General features: G+C 41.3%; 1 protein-coding gene across 2 annotated transcripts; it reads left to right on the forward strand.

The window, feature by feature from the left end:
• The first annotated feature begins 8,050 nt into the window (after nucleotides 1–8,050).
• LOC143577154 (jasmonoyl--L-amino acid synthetase JAR6-like) lies at nucleotides 8,051–27,283 on the forward strand. Of its 2 annotated transcripts, XM_077061074.1 has the most exons (5): nucleotides 8,051–8,118; nucleotides 24,689–24,996; nucleotides 25,104–25,205; nucleotides 25,758–26,584; nucleotides 26,677–27,283. In XM_077061074.1, the coding sequence occupies exons 4-5, from the start codon at nucleotides 26,140–26,142 to the stop codon at nucleotides 27,216–27,218; spliced, it is 987 nt and encodes a 328-aa protein (XP_076917189.1). In that variant the 5' UTR covers nucleotides 8,051–8,118; nucleotides 24,689–24,996; nucleotides 25,104–25,205; nucleotides 25,758–26,139; the 3' UTR covers nucleotides 27,219–27,283. The 2 variants fall into 2 exon arrangements, with proteins under 2 accessions (XP_076917189.1, XP_076917191.1); XM_077061076.1 differs by lacking the exon at nucleotides 26,677–27,283 and having other exon boundaries at nucleotides 25,758–26,141.
• The last annotated feature ends 399 nt before the right edge of the window (nucleotides 27,284–27,682 follow it).

A 27,682-nucleotide genomic window follows, 5' to 3' on the forward strand; every position in this document is an offset into this window, starting at 1 on the left:
AGGAATAGTCGCGGGTTAGTTAAATACCATATTCCTGGATTTCGTGTTAAACGATTATGATTAAGAGGTTTTGGAGCGAACAGTAACCACTGCTGAACAACTTCGTCTGCAAGCTTAACCTCGCCTGCAAGCTATGTTCGCCAAGCCTTAACTTCGCCTGGTGATAAGTTCGTTCAAATGCTAACTTCGCCTGAGTTAAGTTCGCTGAATGCTTAACTTCGCTGAACGATAAGTTCGCTTGTATAAGTTCGCTTGTATAAGCTCGCTTGTATAAGTTCGCTTGATAAGTTCGCTTATTGTTAAGTTCGCTGGAGTTAGCAAATTAGGAAATAAATTAAAAACCTAATGAAAAATGTGTTAAGACAGTTAATGGAAATAAAATTTTCCAAGCTGACCTGGCAGCTCGACCCCAGCCAGGGGCTCTGCCCCTTGGACCCTGCTAGGGGTTGCCGCCCCTAGACCCCGTTGCTAGGGGCGCTGCCCCCGGACCCCGTTCGTTGTGGGTTATATAAAGATATAAATACAACATGAGTAGTAGTAGTTAATTGATACATGTAAATATTATACAGTTAGCCGTGAACAACTCAAGAAGGGAATAACGATTAACGGAGAGCGTAACAGGATTCAAGTGAGTTTCTAGCCCCACTTCCTTGTTATGTTTTCGGGGCTGTGTGCATACTCGATGTGATAGTTAATACACTTATCTTAAGTGGTAGTGTATGCCTTGTATGATTTATGTATGATGATTGTTTGACGGTGCGTGATCGATCTTCGGATATTGCATGTACCGTCAGGTGGTAGTTAAGATATGATTGATAAGTATGATGAAATATATGATGTATGTATGAATATATGATGTATGCATAATGTATGTACGTTATGATGATGGTACGTGAACGCTCTTCGGAGATTGCACGTATTGTCAAGGAAAGTATGTATGAACAGGTACGGTACAGTTACCCGAAACAAAGGGACCAGACCCTAATAATATCTGTGATGTTAGGGACCAGACCCTAATAATATCCGTGATGTCAGGGACCAGACCCGTATAAATCTGTGAGGTTATAAGGCGAAAGGCTCTTTAAAACGTATGATTATGTATGTAAAGAAAGTATGCAGGTAAGAATGAAAGTATATGCACTTATGTGTGTATGAAAGAAAGTTAAGATGTTAAGTATGAAATGTAAGAAGGTATTGTATGAGTATGTGATTAACTAGAACTCACTCAGCGTAGCTGACTTTTAGTATGCACACAGGTGAGTAGAATGAGGCAGGTAGCTTGAGGAGGACACATGGCAGAGTTGGACGAAGCTGGCATCTGAAGATTTTGCTATGATGTTTTATTTTAAAAGACTATGTTTTGTTTTTAAATGACTATGAATGCTCGATAAGACAAGAATTATGGTTATGGAATGTAATGGTTTGAATGTTTTTAATGTTCCGCGAATGTTTTAATTAACTCTGATATTTAGAACTGCGTTTATGAGTAAATCCAACACGAAAGTAGGGCTACCGGTAACGGGGCCTTACAGGTAGCATATATATCCTATCCAAATTACAATTTCGTTTATTCATTGTTTACAAACTACAATTTGCTACATGGACTTGTGTGTTTACTTGTTACTTGCTACAAATTACTTGCTCATGGATTACTTCAATATAGTATGATCATACGCCCCCCTTTGCGCTCAATACATTTGTTGTTATGAGTGGAAAGGGGCCTCATTATCCGAGTACGTTGGTGCACAATCCCAATTGGAAAGGACCTTACTTGCGCTTATCTGAGTACGCTGGTGCACAATCCCAGTTGGAAAGGACATTACTTGCTCATTTACACGTGTTCATGGAATTGTAGATTTTTATATACTTATATCAAAACTTGTGCGAACTCACAAACTATTCATTTAGTTGACTTTATTTTATATATATATGTTACAGGTACAATTATTAGAGGATGAAATGGAGAAGACACTAGAACTTAGGTTATATTAATAAATGGACACGTTGTTAATTGTTCTTGTATTTTCTTTGTATTTATTGTTACAAACTTGTGTACTTGATGTTTAAATTAATTAATGATAATATTGTCACTTAATAGTGTCACATGTGCTTTGGGCAATCTGTACGTCACACTCGGGCGTATTCCGTTTTAGCCGGGGTGTTACACAATGTGACTTGAATTAGCATAAACCCATTAGGTGTACGATGTCTTTCGCACGCCGGTTGAAAATTATCTCTACAACAATATGTCACATAAGGCAGGCTGGATTATGTAACAAATTGTTTTTTGTTTGGTACAATTGCCTCATGCAATGTTTGCCGCTTTGTTGCTCAATTATTTTTTTGTTTTTGTTAAATTTTATATTTATATGAGTTGAGATAATTTTATAGGTAATATCGGACAACAATGAAAATAGCAGAGAGTCTTTGATCTTTGTTGCATTTAACTTCTTAAATAGCTTCTCAAACTCTAAGTGGCATTTTAAACTAAAATGTGTAATGTTAATATACATTTTAACCGTGCAAAGTAATTAATATAATTTGACTATACATTAGACTTAATATATAATTTACGAGTATGGATAGGAAAATGGCTGTTATCAAACCAAGTAACATTGAAATTCATAATGGAAATAAACCGTTTTATGCCACGCTTGCTCAAAATAAAGAAGAGAGAATTACAAAAGTCCAGGTTTTCTATTGCTTTTTAAGCTTTTGAAAACATTTTCTTTGGTTTATCATTTGGTTGAAAAATATTGAACCAAAATATTAAATATGCTTAGTCATTTTGTTAAGTTATAGTTAATTGATTATTAATTCATGTAACTAAAAATATTTGGGTAAGACGTCCATGCGTCCAACAATGTTACATAATGTTATCAAGTTAGTTCATGATCAAGGAAGTCAAGGATAATACTTAAGTTAGTTTTACTCTAAACGAAGTTTATGTTATTATTCAATTTAACGGTTCATCAATATTAATTTATATACTAAATTATATAAAAATATGTATACTTATCTGGTTCTTGACTCTGGTTCAACTAATCCAATTGGTCCTACGGATATACCAACAAACACGTTATCGCCAACACCTTAATACGATCCTGCCGCAACACGCGGGCACTTATGCTAGTTAATTCATAGTTTTTAAAGTTTAAGTTGCGAAAATTCAATAACCTTTTTATTGTTATTATTTATACAACAATAAGATATAAATGATTGTTTGTCAAAATAAGACTTTAGGTGTAATTATCATTTTATTTATTATAATGGTTTATTATTATTATTATTATTTTATTTCTAAGATTTTATTTAGTATTTGTAAATATTTTGATAATGATATATGTTTTGTTTGATAAGAACACATGTATTGCTATATTGCTGTATATAGTATTTAATATTATATGAATTTATAATATTATATGAATTTATAATATTATTGAAATAAGACAATAATTGTATTATCATTATATTTTTGTTATTTTTAATTGAGACGATGGTACTTTATAATGTTGTTTTTGACTTTCATTATGTCTTTTCTTTTCATTAAGTTGTTGGACAATTATGTATAGTTCTCAACCATTGGGGATTTGATCTTATACTCTTTAATTCTTTATCTATTGATTGGTTTCAAATTTATTTAAACTCTTTGTAAGATAAAGGCTAACAATTGAAGAATGATCTTAAAACTGAGGACTCCACAATTATATTTTTTCAATCTAACTTCTCATTGTTTTATTATTCAAATAAAATATTTATCATAGAGTTAACCACACCTCTTCTAATCCTTAGCACATACTTTGTAAAAAAAAAGAGAGAAGGGATGAGGTGGGTTCAGTTATATAATCACGAGCTTAAACTCTCATTCTAAAAGGTTAAATAACATTTTGTTATTTTACGATTAGTCAAAAACTTCATTATTTGAGGAGATTGCCTTTATGCATTTGTAAATTTAAATCTATACGTAATTAGTTGATTATTTTATCTCAACTTCCTGTGGGATGGGTTGCAAGTTGCAACCTAACCAAGTGAAAAATAGCTACGTGTAGAGTTGTAGTGTGCTTGACCAGCCCGCCAAAACGTTTTTCATTTATGAATTCAATCGTTTTGTTTCTAGCTTTCTAATTATTATATGATGGTCCTATAAGCATCTAAAGCTATGAACCTTGGTCTTTTTCATGATCAACTTGTTTAATGGAGAACCGTACCGGACCTAGAAGGGAAGGTTAAGAAAGAAATTGGGCAAATATGATATGTTACTGATATGAATGAGAAAAAAAATTATGGATGGTTAAGGAAGAAAAATATATACTCCTTCTCCCTCTATCAGTTACGAGGTTAGATATAAAGTTGTTCAACAAGCGATCTAATTTAAGCCTCAACGATCGCATTAACTTGTTTCGGTTAGAAATCTCTCTATCAAGCAGAAATTTGAGCTTAATCTCGTATTCAAGCCACCTTGTGATACGATGAGCCGAGTTATTTTATTATTATTTCTTTTCGAGTTTAATGCTCCAAACTAGTTTTTTAACATGTACCCAAAAAAACATTGTTTCAAACAAGAGATTAATACGTGTCCAATTTAATGTTAAGCGAGTCAGGGTCACAAATTATTTAACCACACACATGATGATTAAATCAACAGACTATAATAATTTACTAAAACAGACCGCCTAGAAATATTTTTATTATAACTTTAAACCGTTAATAAGTTGTTATTTCTTTTTTGTTCACTGTTTACGTTAAGAATATTAACTTGATTATGACATTGGTCTAGAAAACTTTTGTTAACAGTGAATTATATTTTTAGAAGGTAGTTATTCTACTAAGAGAAGGCTCGTTAAACTATGTAATATACACATGGCAATATATAAAGGACTAACAGGAATGACTTATTTATGTTACACAAACATCATATCCAGTGGCGGATCTTGAGCATCTAGCATGCATGGGCCGAAAGTCACAAAGCCCAAATTTTTTTTCGTGCTTCTAAGTTTTAGTCGGCAATCCGGTTCGGGCCGGGTCAAACAATAATTCCAAGCCCTAACCTACCAAATTGAAAGAAATACAAAATGGTGAAATGCGAATTGCCAAACCCGGTCTTTCTATTGACTATTTAGATTACTCGATTTCACTCCAACACGAGTCAGTTCCGATCCTCATGCCTCAACAGACAGCGACAATGAACAAACAATTTTTGTTCCGACTTTTGTGCCAAACCTCACAAGTCAGTAAGTCACACAGCAGCCAGCGCACAATGAAAACTCCATTTGTTGTTGTGTTCGAACATCAACCATATGGTATGGTTGGGTTTTGGGTTTACTATTTTTTTGTTTGAAATTTATTTGGGCTTGAGCTTGGTCTTGCGTAGTTTTATTTCTTAGCATTTCTTTATCTATATGTTTATTTCGTAAATGATTTCTCAGTTTTGGCTTTAAATGAACTTTCTTTTTTGAAAAATTCAAGGCTGGCCCGGATTCAAATACTATGGTTGGGCCGAATTCAAATAAATTGGATGAGCCGAACTCAATACATTTATATATATATTTTTATTTTTCCAGAAAAAATACACTACCGAGCGAAAAACATGATGGGGCCGTGGCCCACTTTGACCCAAAGAAACATCCGCCACTGATCATACTTGTATGTAAGTAGAAGGTTTCCCTGGCGTGACGAGACGTGAAACCAGCGTATTGTTTTATTGCACACAAACGTCACCTACATATTACCAAGTTATAAACACGTATAAACTAAAAATAAAAATCATAAAATGTAAAGTATTACTGAAAACCAACCTTAGACTTTATAAATTGTAGTGTAGATGGTACCTAAGTTGTTTTAGATTTGTATAACACGTAGTGCTTGATAGATGTAACGAAATTTAGAAAAAGAGTGAAGCAATTACGTATAGCAAAAAGAAAATGTATATTTTATTACTAAAATTAGCTTCTGTTTTTATTGTCACGTAAAAGAAAATAATTAATATATTCTATTAGTAGTTGTTTTTTTAAAATAATAATACGTCTTAGTCTTAGAAACTACAAGTTGATTGTTTGTATTGATATAAAAACAGTATAACTTTTATATTGTTTATAGGGTTATTAGGTTCTTGATTGTTGACAACATCTTATGCGTCATAGCGTATTATAAAAACTATAAGCCATTTTCTTTATTTCGTGTTTCTCAAAAACTATATATAATAAAGAGGTAAAATGTACAAATAAGTTATTTGAGACTTCATACAAGTAATTTTCATAGGCCGACCCGTCTAATAGCGATCGAAATCACATGACCCCACTAGATTTTGAAAATATATTGGGCGTATATAAATATATAATAACCAAAATTATAAAATTACTCGTTTTGCCACCTTAACAGCTACTCACTTCATATTTCCTGTGACTCGAACCGGGCTAACCCAAAACGTCTGAAAATCTCACCATAAAAAAAAGTGGCCCCATCGGTAAATAAATCATAGGTCCACTGCCAATAATTTCAATAAAACAAACTTGAATGTGTTGAAATAATCGTAACAAAGATATACATGAATGGTCGAAGGGTTGTGTTTAAAGTTTACGTTTGGTCCTCAAGTATAAGGAAACACATAACTGGTACCAACTCATGTATAAACTAAGGATGACAATGAAACATGCACCTGATGGAACCGAAGATTCATGCGTCTTTTGCTCTAATATATAGCTTCTTAGTTCGCCACAGTTGGTTCTAGGATTTGAGGATGATATTCTCAATTAGTCAATCAATAAAGTTTGCAACGGATTGAAGATTGTAAAGATAAAGATTTGAAGAAACAATGAAGCTTCACAAGATTTCGCTAGTTTCACAAAACTCCTCTGCGAAACTACTAACATTCTAATATGCAAAAGTCTTAATGGAAGCATGTGAATCTTCACGATGGGGTATATGTGAATATGGTCTAATTCCATTATGCAAAACTAGACGATGGTGTATGCGAATTTTCATGGATCTCTACGAAAGTGCACATGTACGTTATGAGTGATGGCTCGTTGAACCAAACCAATTGAAGGGTCTATAAATAAGAAACTAGGCCTCATTTGTTAGTGCCGGTCTATTTTGTACGTGAGCCACCACTTTGGGACCCCCCCTTCCCATGGTGGGACAAAGTTATGCAATCTTCGTTAGAATGAATGTCGTTTATCAAAATTATAACTGTGTTGTTCTTATCATTTGTATCTTTTAGTTTGTTCAATCGATTGAATCGTACTCGACCCTTCTCCACCGCATGGACCGAAAACAATCACGAATCACCAGATCCAGGAGTCACAACTACCGTGTCCATTACAACGTGCCGTCATTGCTAGGGATTACATATTTCAAGTTTCCACATTCACTAGTTCTTGCTTTCCCTAGTTTTCACCTATGATTAGTTATCACAAAAATTAAAGTATTCGCACTGAAAAGTTCTCAGATAGGCAAAAGTTCCCGTATGGACAAAATATCCGTAGACAAAAGTTTACACACAGACTAAAGTTTTCGCAAATGACAACTATTACCTCTTTCACACACTCGAAGGGCATCCCACAATCCATACAAATTTGCATTTACCTTATCACCAACATATTACGGGTACTAGAAGAGTATGTTGAGCATTTCCAAATCACAAACAATCTCTTTGTCTTAGTTGATGGCTCTACCCGTGTCTAGGCCAAACTACAGCCATTGCATCATACTCCACCGCAACTCTTAGCCTCTCACTATCAATCCAAACTACACAATGTGAAAAAAGCAGGATGACACCGACCACCCTTAACCAAAGGATTAAAACAGGGAATTCAAACTCTTGTAGCAAGTCTCGACGATAGATCGTATCTTGTAATTTCTAGCTTATTGTTAAAACTGTTTTTCTTTAATAATGTTTGTCGTCTTTAAAAAATAAAAATAAAAAAAGAATTTACACAAATCACAATAGCCTCATATTTCTCTTATATACTTTGGTTATTACGAAACTACCCCTACAAGTATCCAACTTCACCCCTATATATATTGTACCAACATCCTAGAATCTTTAACTCCATGATTTATTCCATTATTCCAAACCGAAAAAAACAAGATTAAGGGGTAACAAACACACACAACAAGGTATATCTCTATAACTCTTATACAAATTTATATATTCAATGTGTCTATATCGTATCTGCCATCATTGTGTTCTTCATTGGTGTGTGTTTTTTGTATCTTTATTAATAAAATAAAACCTAACTCTGTTGTCCGAGCCTTCACGCTTCCAGCTACCAGGAGGCGGAATGGTTCGCGAAGATATCCCGGGTCCAATCTCCGGTTTACCGGTTTGCGGAGTCCGGGATGGTGCTGCTGGGGATGAGCCGGGTATGGAAGGATGCTTCCCGGTTTCCCATCCTTCTTGAATACGGTTTGAACTCTATTCCTTATGGTATGTCTTGTCTTTCTTGCTGATATTAGTTAATTTTCTAACTGTTTCTTTTTCATTCAGAGGGGAATAATTTGGAGTCGCTCCTGTTCCCGAGGGAAGCTGACAGTCCCGTGCGGGTGGGCACTCGTGCTCTGGACGACAATGAGTTGCCCATCCTGGAGCAAACGGCGGATAGGTTTGTGGAGGTCTATCCGCCGGGCCAAGAGATCCTGAGCCACCGGCGGCCAGGTAAGGAGATATTCTATCCTGAACCCCTCAATGCTGTACCCGTTGCTGGAAATCCTTACATCCTATCTTCTTCTGAGGAATCCGCAGATGGTCCTCCCCTTGTGCGGAAAAAGAAGGCTGCTGCCGGCGTGAAGGGGAAGGAGAAGGCCTCCACAGCTGATCCAGTTGTTCTATCTGACTCGGAGTCAGATAGTGAAGAGGTGGCGGGGGAGCCTGGTGGTGAGAAGACCACTGCTCCGGAGGCTACGATCGTTACCTCCGGAGAACCAACGAAGACGACGGTGACCGGTACCAAGAGGCCGGCTCCATCGGGTTCCTCCCCGCCCGTCCGTACGTTCAGGGTCAAGAAAACCCGTAAGTACAATCATAGTTTGTCTTTGTAGATTTATTACTTCATAAATTTATCTTAACACTTTCTTCTTTGTGCAGGCGTGGATGTTGACGCATTCCGGGGTGAAGCGCAGAGGAGTACCCTTCCGCCAATGACGGTAGGCTTGGTCAGCCTACCTGAGGCGTCGACCCAGGTGCCTGCGCCTGCTACCGCTGGTTCAGTTGCTCCCTCTGAGCAGACTGTTCCAGCTGAGATGACGTCACCGCCGGCTGTGAGTGCGATTTTTACAGCATCCTTCACAGAGCCGGCGGTTACTGCTGCTGCCTACGAGGCGGCGACCGCGGCGGCGACCACAACGGCGGCCTCGGCGGCTGCCACCATGCCCGCGCCACCGGCACCGATGGCCGGACCATCAGGTACGCGCAGGGCTTCCCGCCGATCTTTGCCACCTTCCCGTCTGCCTGACCTGTTGGATGGATTTCCTTTAGGTTCAGGTGATGGGTTTGGCGGCTATCGGCCTGTCATTGACCCTACAGGTGCGTAGGGTTCCTTTCTTTTCTCTTGTTTTTTATCATCTTTTCCTTACTGCCTTTGTTTCTTTTGCAGTGTCGGATTCCAATGAAGTGTATGTTCCGCGATGGAACATACGCCGAGGAACAACCCTTCGCACACCTGTGGAGTGCGTGGACTGGGCTCGCCACGCTGCTCCTCCGGGTGCGTTGGGGGAAGCCATGGTTAGCTACCAGGAGGGTAGGCTAACTAATGAGCTTCGGGTTCTCCAGGCCCGGATGCAGCCGCGCGTCGAGCTGCTTTGTCGTGAAAACGACAAGTTGAAAGCAGCTCGCGCCAAGGACATATCTGAGGCGCGTGCTCTTCGGGAGGAGAACCAACAACTGGCGGCAACTGCCGCCGACAAGGAGAAGGCCTTCAAGGCCCTCGAGGTTGAAGTTCAGGCGCGACTCGAGGCCCGCTCCAAGGCTGCCCAAGCTGTGAATGAACAGCTTCGGCTGGCCAGGGAGACTGCGCGAAACGCAACCGAGAGGGCTGCCAAGGCTGAAGCCGTTGCTGAGCCTTTGCGTGTGGAGAATGAGGAGCTCAAGGCCAAATTAGAGGCTCTCCAACGCGCTCATTGTGACATCTGCCCTGATCCGACCCGACCCAGGTACCCGTTTCTCTGACCCGATCTCTTTCTTTTATAATTTAATATTTATTTATACTTATATTTTACTTTTAAATAATAATATATATTTTCCTTCCCGCCTCTCTCTCTCTTTCTTTCCGCCTTCTTTTCCCTCTTTTCTTCTAACTCTTTGCTTGTCCTTTGGTTCTTTCCGCCTAAGGATGTCTGCAGCTCCACGCGCCAGACTCCTTACATGGAAGCCTGCGTGAAGACATCTTGTTCCTGCGATGCGTGAAGAGAACTCTTCTCGCAGCGCGCTAAGAATGTATGTTCTTCCCGCGATGCGCTTAAAATTCTAGTTCACACAGCACGCTAAGGATGTGATTCTTCCCGCAGTGCGCTAAGGATTGTTGTGCCAGCCTTCGCGCTCGCGCACTCAGCCTTCTCGCGCTTAACCCTTGTATCTTCTGTTTATTCCAGCCTGTATGCTTGTGTTGTCTTATCTTCTGTGCTGTTGACCTAACCTATCTAATGTCTGAATAGTTACCTTCGGCGCAGCATGCGTACCAACCCCCATTGGTTGGTAGAAAAAGTGACTGACATTATCTTTTGAGATCTGCTTTTGCCATGCTTGACCAGTACCTTTATCTGACCCGCCCATGCCTGTTACTGTTTCCCTGACAGCTTTATCTTGCCCCCTGCAGCTGCCATATCTTTTGATATCTTTTGCTTTTGGAATCTTTTGCTTTTTGAGATCTTTTCCCCTTTTCCTAGGGATTGTGTTCCCTAGGGTTTCTCTATAAATAATAACATTATTTTTCCTAACACTACACACACAAAACACTTAATCTCTCCTGTTCTCTTGCTCCTTGCTCTCTCTGACCGTCTTCCTCTCTGCCTCCGTCTTCCTCCCTGTTCTGCCCTGCTTTTCCGGTAATATATATATATTATATATAATAATTTACTTATTTAATTATGCTAACTTATTATCTAGACCTAAAACCGATCGTTGAAACATAATCTTTAATTATAGGTTAACTTTGCTTGTTTAAGAGTTGGTTCTTGCATATCTTTCACCGCATCGTTTATCAAGTGAGTTATCTCGTATCTAATCCTTTTTTATTTTAAATGCTTTGGGATGTTCATGTGTTCATACAAAACTTGAGTCTTAAACTATTTATGAACTTTAGTCGCGCAGTATCCCATGTGTTGAGGACGTAGACTTGGCTGTTTATTTGTATGTGTGGATCATTAACCGTATGGACGGTCTATTCCGCAGTTTTCATGGTACCATTAGATGAACACGGGAGAACTATCGTTTATGATTTTCTCTTTTGTATACACTTGCACAGTTAGTCTTGTTTGTAAGCTCAATTGTGAGCACTGGCAGTCTTGTCTCTTAGAGTTGGTCCCGATCAGATTACACCCTTGTTGAAAACCAGACATACACATGTTGCGCGCAGATTTATTGTTATCTATGTATTGTATTAAACTTGATTTCTCACCAACACGCAAGTGTTTGACGTTTATTTTAACACATGTTCAGGTTTGCAGTAGCTGTTTTGGAGCTTGTGGACACGTAGGAAGTTTTTACTTTTGGACCTAGAATTAAAATGTATCAAGACAAGTTAATGTTGTTTGAATGTTATAATATATTGATTTATGTTTGATTTATGTTCTTTATTTACCCCGCTGCGCGTGCGCGATAAAATGTGTATTAATAAATATTGACACCAATAGTGTCGCGAGTAATGAAGCAATATGTGGCGCCCCGATGTATAATCCGCCTTTGGTCGGGGTGTTACAGATTGGTATCAGAGCTCGTTGACTTTAGGATAGGTGGTTAGACGTAACGGCCTAGAATACCTAAGAGTCCCTTCTCGCGCATGAGAGAAATCTCATGTTTGCGCGCTTATTGTTAATTACTCGTTATTTATGAATATGCTCGCACTCGCGCAGTATATGATTTTATGTTTTATTTCGCGATATTTCGATTTTGGTTGAATTTCGATTTTTATTGATTTTACTTACATATTCGTTTGTGGGATTTGAAAATCCGAAAAGTCATGGTGATACATGAATAGTTGAATTTCAATTTCCATTTACGATTATGTTCTGAGGTTGGAGACTTGAAAAGTCATGGTGATACATGAATTGTCAACCTCCAATACTCATTTTCTTGTATATTTTATATTGAAGATTGGAAAGTCATGGTGATACATGAATCGTCAATCTCCAATACTCGTTTACTCGTATATTTTAAATTGGGAATTCGGAAAGTCATGGTGATACATGAATTGTCGATTTCTGATTCGAATTTGTTACCTTTATTAAGTCTGCATTTAGGGTCATTTATTTTACTTTAACTTTTGATAGCATCTAACTCCGTGAAACCAAGCTTTATAAAGTTATACTTTGCGATAAAACCAAGATATTAACTAAAATTAAAACTTTTATAGAATGCCTCCGCTATCTCGCCGATTTCAGAGAAGAGAAGCCTCGCGCATGCGTAGACAGCAACGTTCCCAGGAAATGGCCGCCGCAATAGCCCAAGCTTTGAGCCAAAACAATACCAACACCTCGAGTTATAACATTAAATCCTTTAACGCGGGTAACCCTCCAAAGTTCACAGGTCTTGAAGGAGCCACCGTGATGCTCCAGTGGCTTGAGAAAATAGAAAACACTTTCCTTCACACCCAATGCCCCTCAGACAGACGAACCCTATATGCTTCCAGTGTCCTGGAATCCAGAGCGCTTACATGGTGGAATGGAGTAGCCCATGCGCGTGGCGCAGAGGCTGCTTCTAGCATGACATGGGAGGAATTCAAGGAAATTCTTACGCGAGAATTCTGCCCTCCCAACGAAGTTAAGCGCCTGGAGGAAGAATTTTGGAACTTGAAGCAGTACAGCGGTGAAGCGCGCGAGTACGCGACGCGCTTCCACGAGCTAAGCTTACTGGTCCCTCACCTTGTTACCCCTTCACGCCGAGCAATCGAGAAATTCCTTGGGGGTCTCCCCATGGAAATTCAAGATTCTGTATGGGCCAGAAACCCAGTTACCCTCTCTGACGCCATCGAGTTGGCCGCTGTGCTCAGCGACAACCATGTCAGAGCAGGAACCCTGTTCCTGCGGGGATCTGAGAAGACCAAACCCACCAAAACTGCCCCTGAACCCGCAGAAACCAAACCTGAACCCTCAAACCATAACCAGAAACGTAGGCGCAGACAAGCTTACGCGCTTACCAACCCGCCCATAGTCCAGCAACCCGCTTACCAGCCTCTAGCATACGCCCCTCAACCTCTGTCAACCTACCCAACACCTCCTATAGGCCACAACTATGCCATAACCAATCCCGCACTCCCTGCCCCGCCCCCTAAGAAACCTTACACAGGAAACCATCCCTTTTGCCCAACCTGTAGATTTCACCACCCAACCCAAACCCCGTGTCGACTTTGTAACCGATGTGGCCGTACTGGTCACACTGCTGAAAACTGTAGAGTCCTTCCCGCCAATCCAATTGCGCCAACACCACCAGTCTACCCGCAGAACCCACAATCAACCTACCAAAACCCACGACCCAGATCGTGCTTTAACTGCGGTGATCCCAGTCATTTCCGGAACGCGTGCCCGAGACTGCAAGTGCAAATCACACAAGCGAATCCGGTGAACCAGATTTCGAACCAAGTGACGCGTGGACGAGCTTTTAACATAACCGCGCACCAAGCGCAAGCGAATAATGACGTAGTTAATGGTACATTTTTACTTAACGGATTTTATGCTTCTGTACTTTTTGATACTGGCGCCGATCGAAGCTTTATCTCTCGCGCCTTCGAGCAGAAGCTTGCGCGACCGCGCAACGATTTAAAAGAAGATTTTTCAGTTGAATTGGCTAACGGTGAAACTGTTTTAATTAACTCGGTGATTAAAGATTGTACGCTTAATCTTAACGAAAACGATTTTCTGATTGACCTCATCCCTATGCCTCTTGGAAGCTTTGATGTTATTATTGGTATGGACTGGCTTACGCATAATCGCGCCGAAGTTATTTGCGCCAAGAAGATGATTCGCATACCTCGAGAAAATGGTGATCTTCACATCTACGGCGAAAAACCCTCCAGTGGTCTTAAACTTATGTCTTGCGCCGAAGCCCAAAGACTCATGCGGAAGAAGTGTATTGCATTTCTAGCCCATGTGGTTAAACCCGATGAAGGAAAGAAGCTTCGCGATATCCCTGTTGTGCGTGATTTTCCTGAAGTTTTTCCTGATGATCTTCCTGGTATCCCTCCCGCTCGTGAAGTCGAGTTCCGTATTGATCTTGTCCCTGGTGCTTCCCCCATAGCTAAATCTCCTTACCGTCTTGCGCCCGCTGAGATGCAAGAATTGGCAAGCCAACTTCAAGAGTTGACTGCTAAAGGATTCATTCGCCCTAGCTCTTCGCCCTGGGGTGCTCCGGTGTTGTTCGTTAAAAAGAAAGATGGATCGTTTCGCATGTGTATTGATTACCGCGAGTTGAACAAACTCACCATTAAAAACCGGTATCCCTTACCGCGTATTGACGACCTCTTTGATCAACTCCAAGGTGCCTCTTGTTTCTCGAAGATTGATCTCCGCTCTGGCTATCACCAGTTGCGCATCCGCGATGAAGATGTTCCGAAGACTGCTTTTCGAACTCGTTATGGCCATTTTGAATTCTTGGTCATGTCCTTCGGTCTAACCAACGCACCCGCCGTTTTCATGGATCTAATGAATCGGGTGTGTAGGCCTTTCTTGGATAAATTCGTGATCGTGTTTATTGATGATGTTCTGGTGTATTCTAAGACCAAGGCCGAGCATGAGCAACATCTTCGGTTGGTGTTGCAGAAGCTTCGAACCGAGCAGCTCTATGCTAAGCTTTCCAAGTGTGAATTCTGGTCTGATGAAGTACAGTTTCTTGGTCATGTTGTAAATAAGATGGGTATTCATGTCGACCCATCCAAAATTGAAGCAATCAAGAACTTGATTACGCCATCCTCTCCTTCTGAGATCCGTTCCTTTCTGGGCTTAGCTGGTTATTACCGGCGTTTCATTTCAAACTTCTCAAAGATCGCTTTGCCTTTAACAGCTCTGACGCACAAAGGTAAACCATATATTTGGGGCTCGAAGCAAGAAGAAGCCTTTCTAACGCTCAAGCGTTTGTTGTGTGAAGCTCCTGTTCTTGCGCTACCTGAGGGTAATGATGATTTTGTCGTGTATTGCGATGCATCCAACCAAGGTCTCGGTTGTGTTCTTATGCAACGAGGCAAGGTTATCGCTTACGCATCAAGGCAACTTAAGGTTCATGAAAAGAATTATACAACTCACGATCTCGAACTTGGTGCAGTTGTTTTTGCCTTGAAGATCTGGAGACACTACCTTTATGGTACTAAGTGTATCCTCTACACTGACCATAAAAGCCTTCAGCATATCTTTGATCAAAAGGAACTTAACATGAGGCAACGCCGATGGAACGAACTCATCAGCGATTACGATTGTGAGATCCGGTATCATCCTGGTAAGGCTAATGTGGTAGCCGATGCGCTCAGCCGAAAACCCTGCCAACTTAACTGTATCTTGCCGCGCACCCAGCTTCACTTCGCACCGATTCAAAGCAACCTTGAATCGCGTATTCGTGACGCGCAGCGCGCATCCATCAGTAATGGTAACCTTCGCGCCGAGTTAGCGTGTGGCGCGGAAGCGCACTTTGTCCCTAATCTGAGTGGAATTCTCTGTTATCTTAATCGCATCTGGATCCCCTTTGATGAGAATCTTCGCGCTGATATCCTGAGTGAAGCGCACAAATCTCGGTATTCTATTCATCCCGGCGCTGATAAGATGTACAAGGATTTGCGCATTACTTATTGGTGGCCCGGTATGAAAAAGGATATTGCTGTGTTCGTAGCTAAATGTCTGACTTGTTCTAAAGTAAAAGCTGAACACCAACGCCCGTCTGGTTTGCTCGAACAACCGGAAATTCCTACGTGGAAATGGGAATGTGTAGCGATGGACTTTATTACCAAGTTACCTTTGACAGCAAGCAAACATGATAGCATCTGGGTAATAGTGGATCGATTGACTAAATCTGCTCACTTTCTGCCCATTCGTGAAAACTACCGTGTTGAGCATCTCGCGCAGCTTTATGTCAAGGAAATTGTCTGCCGCCATGGTACTCCTTTGAGCATCATATCCGATCGCGATGGCCGTTTTATATCTCGCTTTTGGAAATCTCTCCAATCTGCTCTAGGAACTCGCTTGGACATGAGTACGGCATATCATCCTCAGACTGACGGTCAGTCTGAGCGAACTATCCAAACTCTTGAGGATATGCTCCGATCTTGTGTTCTTGATTTTGGAGGTAATTGGGATTCGCACCTGCCTTTGATTGAGTTCTCTTATAATAACAGCTATCATTCCAGTATCGGTATGGCCCCATTTGAAGCACTTTACGGTCGTAAATGCCGCTCCCCGATCTGTTGGAGCGATGTGGGTGAAACTCAAATCACAGGACCCGAACTTGTTCAAGAGACAACCGATAAAATCGCCAAGATCCGTGATCATCTGCTGACTGCCAGAAGCCGACAGAAGAGTTACGCAGATCGTAGGCGGAAGCCTCTCGAATTTCAAGTTGGTGATCTTGTTCTCCTCAAAGTGTCGCCTTGGAAAGGTGTTGTCCGCTTTGGGAAGAAGGGTAAGCTTGCTCCTCGTTATGTTGGTCCATTCAAGATTCTCGCGCGTGTGGGAAAAGTTGCCTATAGACTTGACCTGCCGCCCGCGCTCAGTAATGTGCATCCAACGTTCCATGTATCCAATCTCAAGAAGTGTTTAGCTGACGAGAACCTTCACATTTCACTCGATGAAGTTCAAGTTGATGAATCTATGCATTTCGTTGAGAAGCCTGTTGAGATTATGGATCGCGAGGTTAAGCAAACCAAGCGCAGTCGTATCCCTATCGTGAAAGTTCGTTGGGAGTCCAAGCGCGGAGCCGAGTTTACATGGGAAAGGGAAGATCAAATGAAGATCAAGTACCCGCACCTGTTCTCTGCGCAACCTACTTCGAGATAAATTTCGGGACGAAATTTCTTAAAGTAGGGGAGACTGTGACATCTGCCCTGATCCGACCCGACCCAGGTACCCGTTTCTCTGACCCGATCTCTTTCTTTTATAATTTAATATTTATTTATACTTATATTTTACTTTTAAATAATAATATATATTTTCCTTCCCGCCTCTCTCTCTCTTTCTTTCCGCCTTCTTTTCCCTCTTTTCTTCTAACTCTTTGCTTGTCCTTTGGTTCTTTCCGCCTAAGGATGTCTGCAGCTCCACGCGCCAGACTCCTTACATGGAAGCCTGCGTGAAGACATCTTGTTCCTGCGATGCGTGAAGAGAACTCTTCTCGCAGCGCGCTAAGAATGTATGTTCTTCCCGCGATGCGCTTAAAATTCTAGTTCACACAGCACGCTAAGGATGTGATTCTTCCCGCAGTGCGCTAAGGATTGTTGTGCCAGCCTTCGCGCTCGCGCACTCAGCCTTCTCGCGCTTAACCCTTGTATCTTCTGTTTATTCCAGCCTGTATGCTTGTGTTGTCTTATCTTCTGTGCTGTTGACCTAACCTATCTAATGTCTGAATAGTTACCTTCGGCGCAGCATGCGTACCAACCCCCATTGGTTGGTAGAAAAAGTGACTGACATTATCTTTTGAGATCTGCTTTTGCCATGCTTGACCAGTACCTTTATCTGACCCGCCCATGCCTGTTACTGTTTCCCTGACAGCTTTATCTTGCCCCCTGCAGCTGCCATATCTTTTGATATCTTTTGCTTTTGGAATCTTTTGCTTTTTGAGATCTTTTCCCCTTTTCCTAGGGATTGTGTTCCCTAGGGTTTCTCTATAAATAATAACATTATTTTTCCTAACACTACACACACAAAACACTTAATCTCTCCTGTTCTCTTGCTCCTTGCTCTCTCTGACCGTCTTCCTCTCTGCCTCCGTCTTCCTCCCTGTTCTGCCCTGCTTTTCCGGTAATATATATATATTATATATAATAATTTACTTATTTAATTATGCTAACTTATTATCTAGACCTAAAACCGATCGTTGAAACATAATCTTTAATTATAGGTTAACTTTGCTTGTTTAAGAGTTGGTTCTTGCATATCTTTCACCGCATCGTTTATCAAGTGAGTTATCTCGTATCTAATCCTTTTTTATTTTAAATGCTTTGGGATGTTCATGTGTTCATACAAAACTTGAGTCTTAAACTATTTATGAACTTTAGTCGCGCAGTATCCCATGTGTTGAGGACGTAGACTTGGCTGTTTATTTGTATGTGTGGATCATTAACCGTATGGACGGTCTATTCCGCAGTTTTCATGGTACCATTAGATGAACACGGGAGAACTATCGTTTATGATTTTCTCTTTTGTATACACTTGCACAGTTAGTCTTGTTTGTAAGCTCAATTGTGAGCACTGGCAGTCTTGTCTCTTAGAGTTGGTCCCGATCAGATTACACCCTTGTTGAAAACCAGACATACACATGTTGCGCGCAGATTTATTGTTATCTATGTATTGTATTAAACTTGATTTCTCACCAACACGCAAGTGTTTGACGTTTATTTTAACACATGTTCAGGTTTGCAGTAGCTGTTTTGGAGCTTGTGGACACGTAGGAAGTTTTTACTTTTGGACCTAGAATTAAAATGTATCAAGACAAGTTAATGTTGTTTGAATGTTATAATATATTGATTTATGTTTGATTTATGTTCTTTATTTACCCCGCTGCGCGTGCGCGATAAAATGTGTATTAATAAATATTGACACCAATAGTGTCGCGAGTAATGAAGCAATATGTGGCGCCCCGATGTATAATCCGCCTTTGGTCGGGGTGTTACACTCATGATGCCTTGGCAATGGAAGATGCCAAGAAACTCCAGGAAATCCTGGACCAGAGGGGGGTGCTTGACCACACCGAGCGGAAGCTTAAGGGCGTCGAAGAGGCTGCCGCAAAGGAAGTTTTACTTGCCAACCTTAACAAGAGCGAAGCCGAACGCGCCCATAAAGAAGCTCAAGCTGCCCTCCAATGGCTTCTTCGAGAAGCGTTGCCTCAGGTATGTTTAGTTTTATCTTCACGCTTTTCTTTTGTAAGAAAAGGTTCTAATACTTGTGTTTTCTTTGTAGGTTGTGCGTCGGGTCTTTTCAGAGACCTCTTACGATGATGCTATGACCGCAGCCCTCAACGCTTCTCATGAGGATGGGGAAAAGGCCGGCTTCCTGCTTGGTCTAGGGTTTGTTGAGAATGGCGTCCCGCCTTCCAACTTCCCTTTGTTCGATGTGGATACCGAAGCCATTTATGACCAAGCATTGAACCAATACGCCGCCTTCCCGCATCCAGTGGTGGAGAAGGTGGACGAAGTAGCTGCTGCTGATGATGGGTTAGCTGTCCTCAAAGCGTTCCTCGAACCACCCCGTTCTTCTGACGGAGCGGGTCCAAGTGGAAGCGGCCCTGAAGCTTGATCCTGAAGATCCCTTTCCATTGCTAAGATAGACTTGTATAGTTTTATTCTTTTAGGCGGGTAGTTACCCGGCCATTCTTGTAATATATTCTTGAAATATTAATCTTTTTGCGTATAAGATTGTTATTTCCCTCTTTGGGTTCCTTGCTTTATAAACTTATGACTTGCATACTTAGTTTAAATTAGCAATTTTCCAAGTGTTTAGAATAAGAACCTTTGAACGTGGTTGATAATGGGTTAAAGTTTCGCTTCCTCCTTCGTGATTGTGCGGGTAGAACCGTCACTTGCACTTGGTAGGATGGCTAAACTTTAGCCTTCATCTGACCTGCGTGTAGGTTTTCCTTTTCGAAATTTCTTAAGGCATTAAGATAAGTTAACCTTTGAACGTGGTTGATAATAGGTGTGAAGTTTCGCTTCCTCTTTCGTGATTGTGCGGGTAGAACCGTCACTTGCACTTGGTAGGATGGCAAAACTTTACCCTTATCTGACCTGCGTGTAGGTTTTCCTCATCTTTTGAGGATAAGTTAACCTTTGAACGTGGTTGATAATAGGTGTGAAGTTTTGCTTCCTCTTTCGTGATTGTGCGGGTAGAACCGTCACTTGCACTTAGTAGGATGGCAAAACTTTACCCTTATCTGACCTGCGTGTAGGTTTTCCTTATCCTTTTAAGAATTTTGTTTTTGATCATTCGACGCGCGGTTGTCGATAGGTTAGTGTTCAGTTTCCTTTCATGATTCATGCGGATAGACCGGCACTTTCATTTAATGGGAGAATTGAACTTTTCCTTCAACTGACCTGCGTGAAGGTTTGCCACGTTATTGGGTTCGTGCGGGTAGGACCGCCTTCCCACGCAACGACTTCACGTAATGTGAATGCCGTCACCAGTGTTGCATAGTTTAACCGTTCGACGCGCGGTTGCGTGAAGGTTTGTCACGTTTTTTGGGTTCGTGCGGGTAGGACCGCCTTCCCATGCAATGTCCTCACGTAATTATGCGGTGAAAACCGGCATATTTGTGTTCAGAAAAGTATAAATGTAAAATCATCAGCTTCGATGTTCTTAAAAGAGAATCATTTCCATTAGAAGTGGCTCTTGGCCTTTTCTTTACAAATTGGAATTGATTTACATGCAAACTGTGTAAATGAGCTCCATTCCATGTTGGGATGGGAGCGCCATCGAGCCGATACGCACCTGGTTCGGGATCTCGTTCTTTACGCAGCATGTAGTCTCAATGTTGAAGCTGGAATTTTTATTCGTTTTCCCCAGCTGGGGTTCTACACGCATCCGCCTGCTCAGCCTTTATTGCGCCACGAGGTGCGCGAGCGTCCCATCTCTGACAAATGCTTCGACCATGTCTTTTACATCTATGCATTCTTCAGTGTTGTGGCCCTTTGTCTTGTGAAAGTCACAGTATTTGCTCCGATCAGCATCGTGACGATGTCGGATTATCGGAGGTTTTGGCCACGGGAGCTCTTCAGTGGCGAATATCTCAGTGACGCTTTTGGTGAGTGGCGTCCATCTGGAGTTTCGGTGCGGCTGTACATTATCCCTTCCGCCCACTCGATGTTGCAAGCTGGATGATGTGTCAAAGTTTACCCTTGACTGCCAAATGCCTAGCTTTCGCTTTTTATTTAGTCTGGCGGTGAGGACGTTGTCTTCTCTCGTCTTCTGAGTGTAGAGGTTTGTGCTCTGTGGGAGATCTCTACCCAGTTGCTTCTCCGTTTCCGCATAGCGTTTTGCTGCTGTCATGATGCCATCCCATGTGGATGGCATGCCATCTTTACCCGTTAGGGTGCGGATGAGCTCTGGGTCATGTGCGCCCTGGATGAAGGCAGCGCGAACAAGATCTTCGCTGATATTGCCCAAACTTAGCTTCTTTGAGTTGAAGCGAGTGATGAAGTTTGGCAGAGATTCATCTTCCTCTCGTATGCATTTGAGGATTGTCCATTGCTCCTCGGTATACTTCCGTTGCTGGCTGAAGTGTTGGCTAAACTTCTGTTGGAAGTCTGCCCAGTCGTAGATGTGGTTGACCGGTAGACGATCAAACCAAGCTCTAGCAGCCCCCACCAGCGTCATTTGGAACATGTAACACCACGTGGGTTCCGTCCAATTGCTGACGGTTGCCCCCGCTATGAACCTGTTCAAATGATCGTCTGGATCAGATATACCGTCATATGTGCCTATGTTGGGCATTTGTTTGGCACTCTTTGGGGCGATTGCCTCAGCAATGTCCCTTGCAAATTTGGACGTTCCTGCATTTGCAACGTTTGGTCTGAACGTTTTAGAGAAGTCTCGTGGACTTCCACCTGTGCTTTTTGGTTTGAAGGCTTGTCCAAAATGCCTTTTCGGTTGGGATTCCGTTTCCTTACGCTTCCCTTTTGCCCTATGGCGAGGGTTCGCGTCGGAGTCGGATTCCTCCGAGTCATCCTCCCAGTACTCGAATTCGTCGGCCTGTTGCACGGAACGCAAGCGTTCGTCCAACTCAGCCTGGAATTCCTTTTGTCGTGCCTCCGCCCATGCCTTAACTTCATCGAGAGTCTGGCGGGGGAGTCTTCGTTTCTCAAACTGGGTATCGGTGGATCCCAGTAGGCGATCATTTACTGCACTTGCCCCAGCTTTGGTAAGTGGGGTAGTGTTCGTAAAATTTACTTCACTTGCCCCTGCTTGGGTAACCGGGGTAGTGTTTGTAAAAACTGTGTTGCCGGTATTCCCCGCAGTAGCTGGGGTTGTGGTTACCGGCATCTCTCTAACCATCTTTGTAGAAGTTTGAAAAAACTGGAGAAAAATAAAGTTCTAGCTTTATGCACGGATGGCGCCAATGAAGAAACACTAACCGTACCCCAGACAGATTACTGGTAACCTGGGGGTTGGATAGCTGTTTCCCACGAGGGGTTAGACCCTTGGAAGATGGTTCTTCTGATAACCTGCAAAACAGACACCGTGAGCTCGTCACTGAGAAGGGGGGGGGGTTCCTCCTTGTGACCACCCTCCGGCGTGAGAATCAGACTAGATTGCTCTTTAAATATAAAAGTATATTAAGAGATTGCTAGAGCAGATATCAGGTATAATATGATGATAATGTAGTAAGGTATGATAAGATGAGATGGTCATACCATTTGTGGTATTTATAGCCGAAGGTAGGTTTCCAAAGAGGTATGGCCGGCTGCAACAGTGTTCCTGTTCCACCAACAGTAGCCTACGCACGTGCCCTGCTGGTAGTTGGTGGGTAGGTAGCGGCTGATAGCGACCAGGCCTGCTGTACACTATTCCTGTTCCACCAACTGACGGCTACGCACGTGGTATGGCAGTAGTTGGTGAGTAGGCAGCGGCTAATAGTGATACAGTACAGGAGCATGCTGCTCGCCATACTGTATCAGTGAGCTGTCGTATCTCTGATCAGATCTTTCGCCCATACCTCGTCAGGTACAGTAAAAGATCCTTCAGTATACGGACTGGCTTATTTGGGCGGGAGTATTCCCCCTCCCGCCTCTGTGCGGGATTGCTCCCGGCTTGGCTCATTCCTTCAGGTGACACTGAATGATCGAGAGCTAAGTGCCTTGTGCGTGTAGCCATGCTGCGCGGGTGGCCTTCCCTAATGGCTTGTATCCGAGGCTGCGGGGACAGGCGGAGTCCTTCACCATTGGGAGGCATTTCCTGCGGGACCAGCTTGCGTACTGCGCGTAAGGACGTCACGTCTCTGAGCATGGTTGGTCCTGCGGATCCAGTTGGTCTCTGCGCAGACGTCCCTGTTTTAAGGTGAGTCTTGCGGGTCCAACTGGGCTCTGCTGGGACCTACCTCTTCAATTAGTATATAGTATAAAGAATCAAATTCACCAAAAAATGCAACTTGTCTTATTCACTCTCTCTGGATATTATTAAGTGTTTCTCTCCCTACAAGTAACCTGTTTTCCAGTTCAAGAAGATTCCTTTAGTCAATACTTAATAGTCCCACAAGATTTTAACCATTAGGCTGAGGGGTGTGGGGGGCGTGAGAGGGGGTGTGAGAGGGGGCGCGAGTGGGGGCTCCAGCCAATAATATTGTGACGTGTGGCAGAGAGAGAAACTTGATAAGATGGGTGTTGGTTGTGGTGCTCGCGCCCCGGGCCATGGTGTGGAGGGGCGCGAGAGGGGGCGCGAGCGGTTTTTTTTTTTATTTTTTTATAAATGTATTAAAAAAACGAATTATTATAAAAACTCATAAATTATTTAAAAAAACACAATAAAACATTTAATTCGAAACAGTTTGTTTCCCGCGAACCCATTCTGTTTCGAACGATCACAAAACACATGCAGCCATGAATAATAATAATAATAATAAAGCAACCTCATAAATCATAATTTTAACTTCTCTCTCACTCCAACCCCTTTATTATTATTATGATATTATCTCTCACCGACTGCTACCCACTGAATCATAGATCTCCGGCTACAATACCCAGTTCTCTGATCACCGGTCAGCCAGGTCAGTCACTTTTCCGGACAGTATTGCCAACATCATAAAAATTTTTTTTTTTTAATAAACAAAGAGCCCAACGGCTCTATTTACGCATTCCCATGCCGTTCACGAGCGCTACCCCTCTTGCGCCTGCCTCTTTTTCCGCGCTCGCGCCCCTCTCGCGCCCCTCACGCGCCCTTTCTCGCGCTCCACACCCCTCAGCCTTATTATTATTGTTATCATTATCATTGTTTATCAATCTATCCTCCACTCATAGTGTTTCTAAGTGTTTCTTGATCATCATCACCATCATCATATTATTTGGTATTACTTATTTCTTTATTTTTAGATACTTATAAATTGTTTTCTTGATTGTACATGACTAGATTCTACCTTTTGATATTCTTTTTGTTACTAGAAATTTTTAATTTTTTTTTTAAAATTCAATCTTTTTTATTACTTTATTTGATCTGACTACACAACCACACTGTTTCATCATCTTTTTTCACATGGGTGTGGTCTAAATACAATTTCATGACATGGGTCTTGTTTATCTTGATGAATCTTGGTGAAAAGTTGCAAGCTTTATCAAGAAATTGAGTTTTTTTGTGTTATTTGCAGGATCAAGAAACTATGTTGGAGAAGATGGAAAAAGGGTTTGACCCTGAACAAGTGATTGAAGAATTTGAGGCTTTAACCAAAGATGCTAAGAGGGTTCAAGTTGAAACTTTGAAGAAAATCTTGAAAGATAATGGTGAAACAGAATATTTAAAAAAATGGTGTCTTGATGGTAAAACTGACCCTGAAAGTTACAGCTCTTGTGTGCCTCTTGCAACTCATAAAGATTTTGAGCCTTTAATTCAACAAATTGCTGATGGTGCACCTTACCCTATCCTCACTGGCAAACCAATCACCACCATTACATTAAGGTACTACTTTGGGCTTTAATGGTTTGTATTTCACTATTTTGTGCATTTATAGCTGTTTGGTGAACTAGTTTAATTTCATACATAATTGTTTTCTTGATAATTTATAGTTCCGGGACTACTGAAGGGAAGCGAAAGTTTGAACCTTTTAATGATGAATTGACCGAAACAACTATGCAGATTTACCGTACTTCGTTCGCCTATAGAAAAAGGTAAACTTTTAGGGCGAAAGCCGAAAGATCAATGTTTTTATTTTAATACCGTTAGTTAAAACTTAAAAGGCGGAAAGTCGGTGAAAACTAGATTCGAACTTGTGATTTTATTTATTTTTAATAAAATAAAAGGACTCAAAAGCTTAAGTTAAAAAGTAAATACATTCTGACATGTTATGAATTTATCCATATTCCATATGATTCCTGGTAAAATTTATTGATTGTTTGGACCATTTTTTTACTAGAATTGTTTTTTACCTCCTTATTAAAATGGCATTTTAAGGTTTGGTAGAAAAGTGTACACACTGTCTTTTCCTTATGTTTTTTCTTAAAAAGACTGTTGATAGACTGTAGTCATCAAAAGTGCGTATTTAAAGCTTCTAGGCTTTGCAGGAAATTATTCCGTGTATCCGCTTTTATATTCCGATATTATTAGACACGTCTTGAAATGTACAGACCTGACCTGTTTAAAAAAATAACTATTTTGGTTATCTCGTGTGTAAATATACCAAAAATTTATGTTTATGTAACTATATATATTATTATGCGTAGGGAATTTCCGATTGGAAATGGGAAAGCTTTGAGCTTTATTTACGGGAGTAAACAGTTCAAGACAAAAGGCGGTTTACTAGCAGGCACTGCTACAACTAACGTATACCGAAGTGAACAATTCAAGAAAACAATGAAGGAGATGCAAACCCCATGTTGCAGCCCGGATGAAGTCATTTTTGGGCCCGATTTTCACCAGTCTTTATACTGTCATCTTCTTTGCGGGATCATTTTTCGTGACTAAATTCAAGTTATATCTTCAACTTTTGCACATAGCATTGTTCACTCATTTAGGACCTTTGAGTCAGTATGGGAAGAATTATGTTTCGACATAAAAACCGGAACTTTATCGACCCGAATCACTGTTCCAACTATCAGAACCGCAATGGCCCGGATACTGAGACCGAACCCCGAGTTAGCCGGCAAGATTCATGAAAAATGCTTAAGTTTGAGTAACTGGTATGGATTAATCGAGGAGTTGTTCCCAAATGCGAAATATATTTATGGGATCATGACGGGATCGATGGAATCTTATTTAAAAAAGTTAAGGCATTATGCGGGTGGAATACCGTTACTGAGCGCAGATTACGGGTCTTCTGAAGGGTGGATTGGCGCAAATGTGAACCCGACCCGACCGCCCGAAATGGCTACATTTGCAGTGCTTCCACATATTGGTTATTTTGAGTTTATACCCTTGAGAGATACTGGTGCGGGTAGCCCGGATCACGGTGGACCCGAATCTCAACTGGTTCGGGTCGAGCCTAGACCCGTGGGTTTGCCCGATGTCGAGGTGGGCGAAGAGTATGAGGTGGTTGTCACCAATTTTGCAGGTACCAAATATGTCATTTCTTTTGTTTATTTACTGTTTTTAGTTCATGGTGTTGTTTATTTGAGTGTTGACTATTTGACTTTCCCGATGCAGGTTTGTATCGATACAGGCTCGGTGACGTTGTCAAGGTAGTCGGATTCCACAACTCGACCCCAGAGCTCCAATTTATTTGTAGAAGAAACATAATGCCGCCAATCAACATAGACAAGAACACCGAGAAAGATTTACAGTTATCAGTTGAAGCCGCCTCCAAGTTGTTGGCGGCTGAAAAACTCGAAGTAGTTGACTTCACAAGTCAAGTTGACCTCTCGCCGGACCCGGGACATTATGTAATATTTTGGGAGGTAAGCGGGAACGCAACCGACGAAGTATTTCAAGAATGTTGCAATTGTTTAGACTTAACATTTATTGACGCTGGTTATGTGAGCTCCAGGAAAGTCCAAGCAATTGGACCACTGGAGCTCAGAATTTTGAAAAGAGGGACTTTTCAAAAGATACTGGACCACTATGTCGGGCTAGGGTGCACCTTGAACCAGTTCAAGACACCCAGATGTGTGGGCCTGGTTAACAGGCCCGTGCTGCAGATTTTGTATGACAATGTCGTAAAGAGTTATGTTAGTAGCGCTTTTGGTTAGGGGTGTCGGGTTTGCGAATAAGGGGTGTCTTTGTGTGTGTGTTGCATATATGTTAAGGACTTTAAGTTATGTACTTTCATATTGTTGCTTTGAGTTCTATCACAAGTGTGTAGAATTTCATACACAAAGTTACCGTGTAATATATTAAAGTTTAAAATGTATATTAGTTGAAATTTGTTTATAAGTTCTTTAACTTTTATTATTATTATTATTATTATTATTATTATTATTATTATTATCGCTTTAAATATTTATTATTCATAACAACACAAGGGGTTAAAAACTTAAAATACAAGAAGTAATGTTTAATTTGTCTTGTTTGTTCGTTTGTTTTTCTCTTTGGGTTTTTTGCTAGGTTCCCCGCTAGCCTCTTTATAAAATCTGCCGTTAAAAAAGTGGCCCAACAACCTTGTGGACCTAGGTAGTTTTGTCGAATGGTCTGGTTTAAAACCATAATTTGTAAA

The sequence above is a fragment of the Bidens hawaiensis genome, unplaced genomic scaffold (genome assembly GCF_021521415.1).
Source record: "Bidens hawaiensis isolate Kalapana, Puna unplaced genomic scaffold, B.hawaiensis_p1.1 tig00028477_1, whole genome shotgun sequence".
In the NCBI taxonomy this organism is placed as follows: Eukaryota; Viridiplantae; Streptophyta; class Magnoliopsida; order Asterales; family Asteraceae; genus Bidens; species Bidens hawaiensis.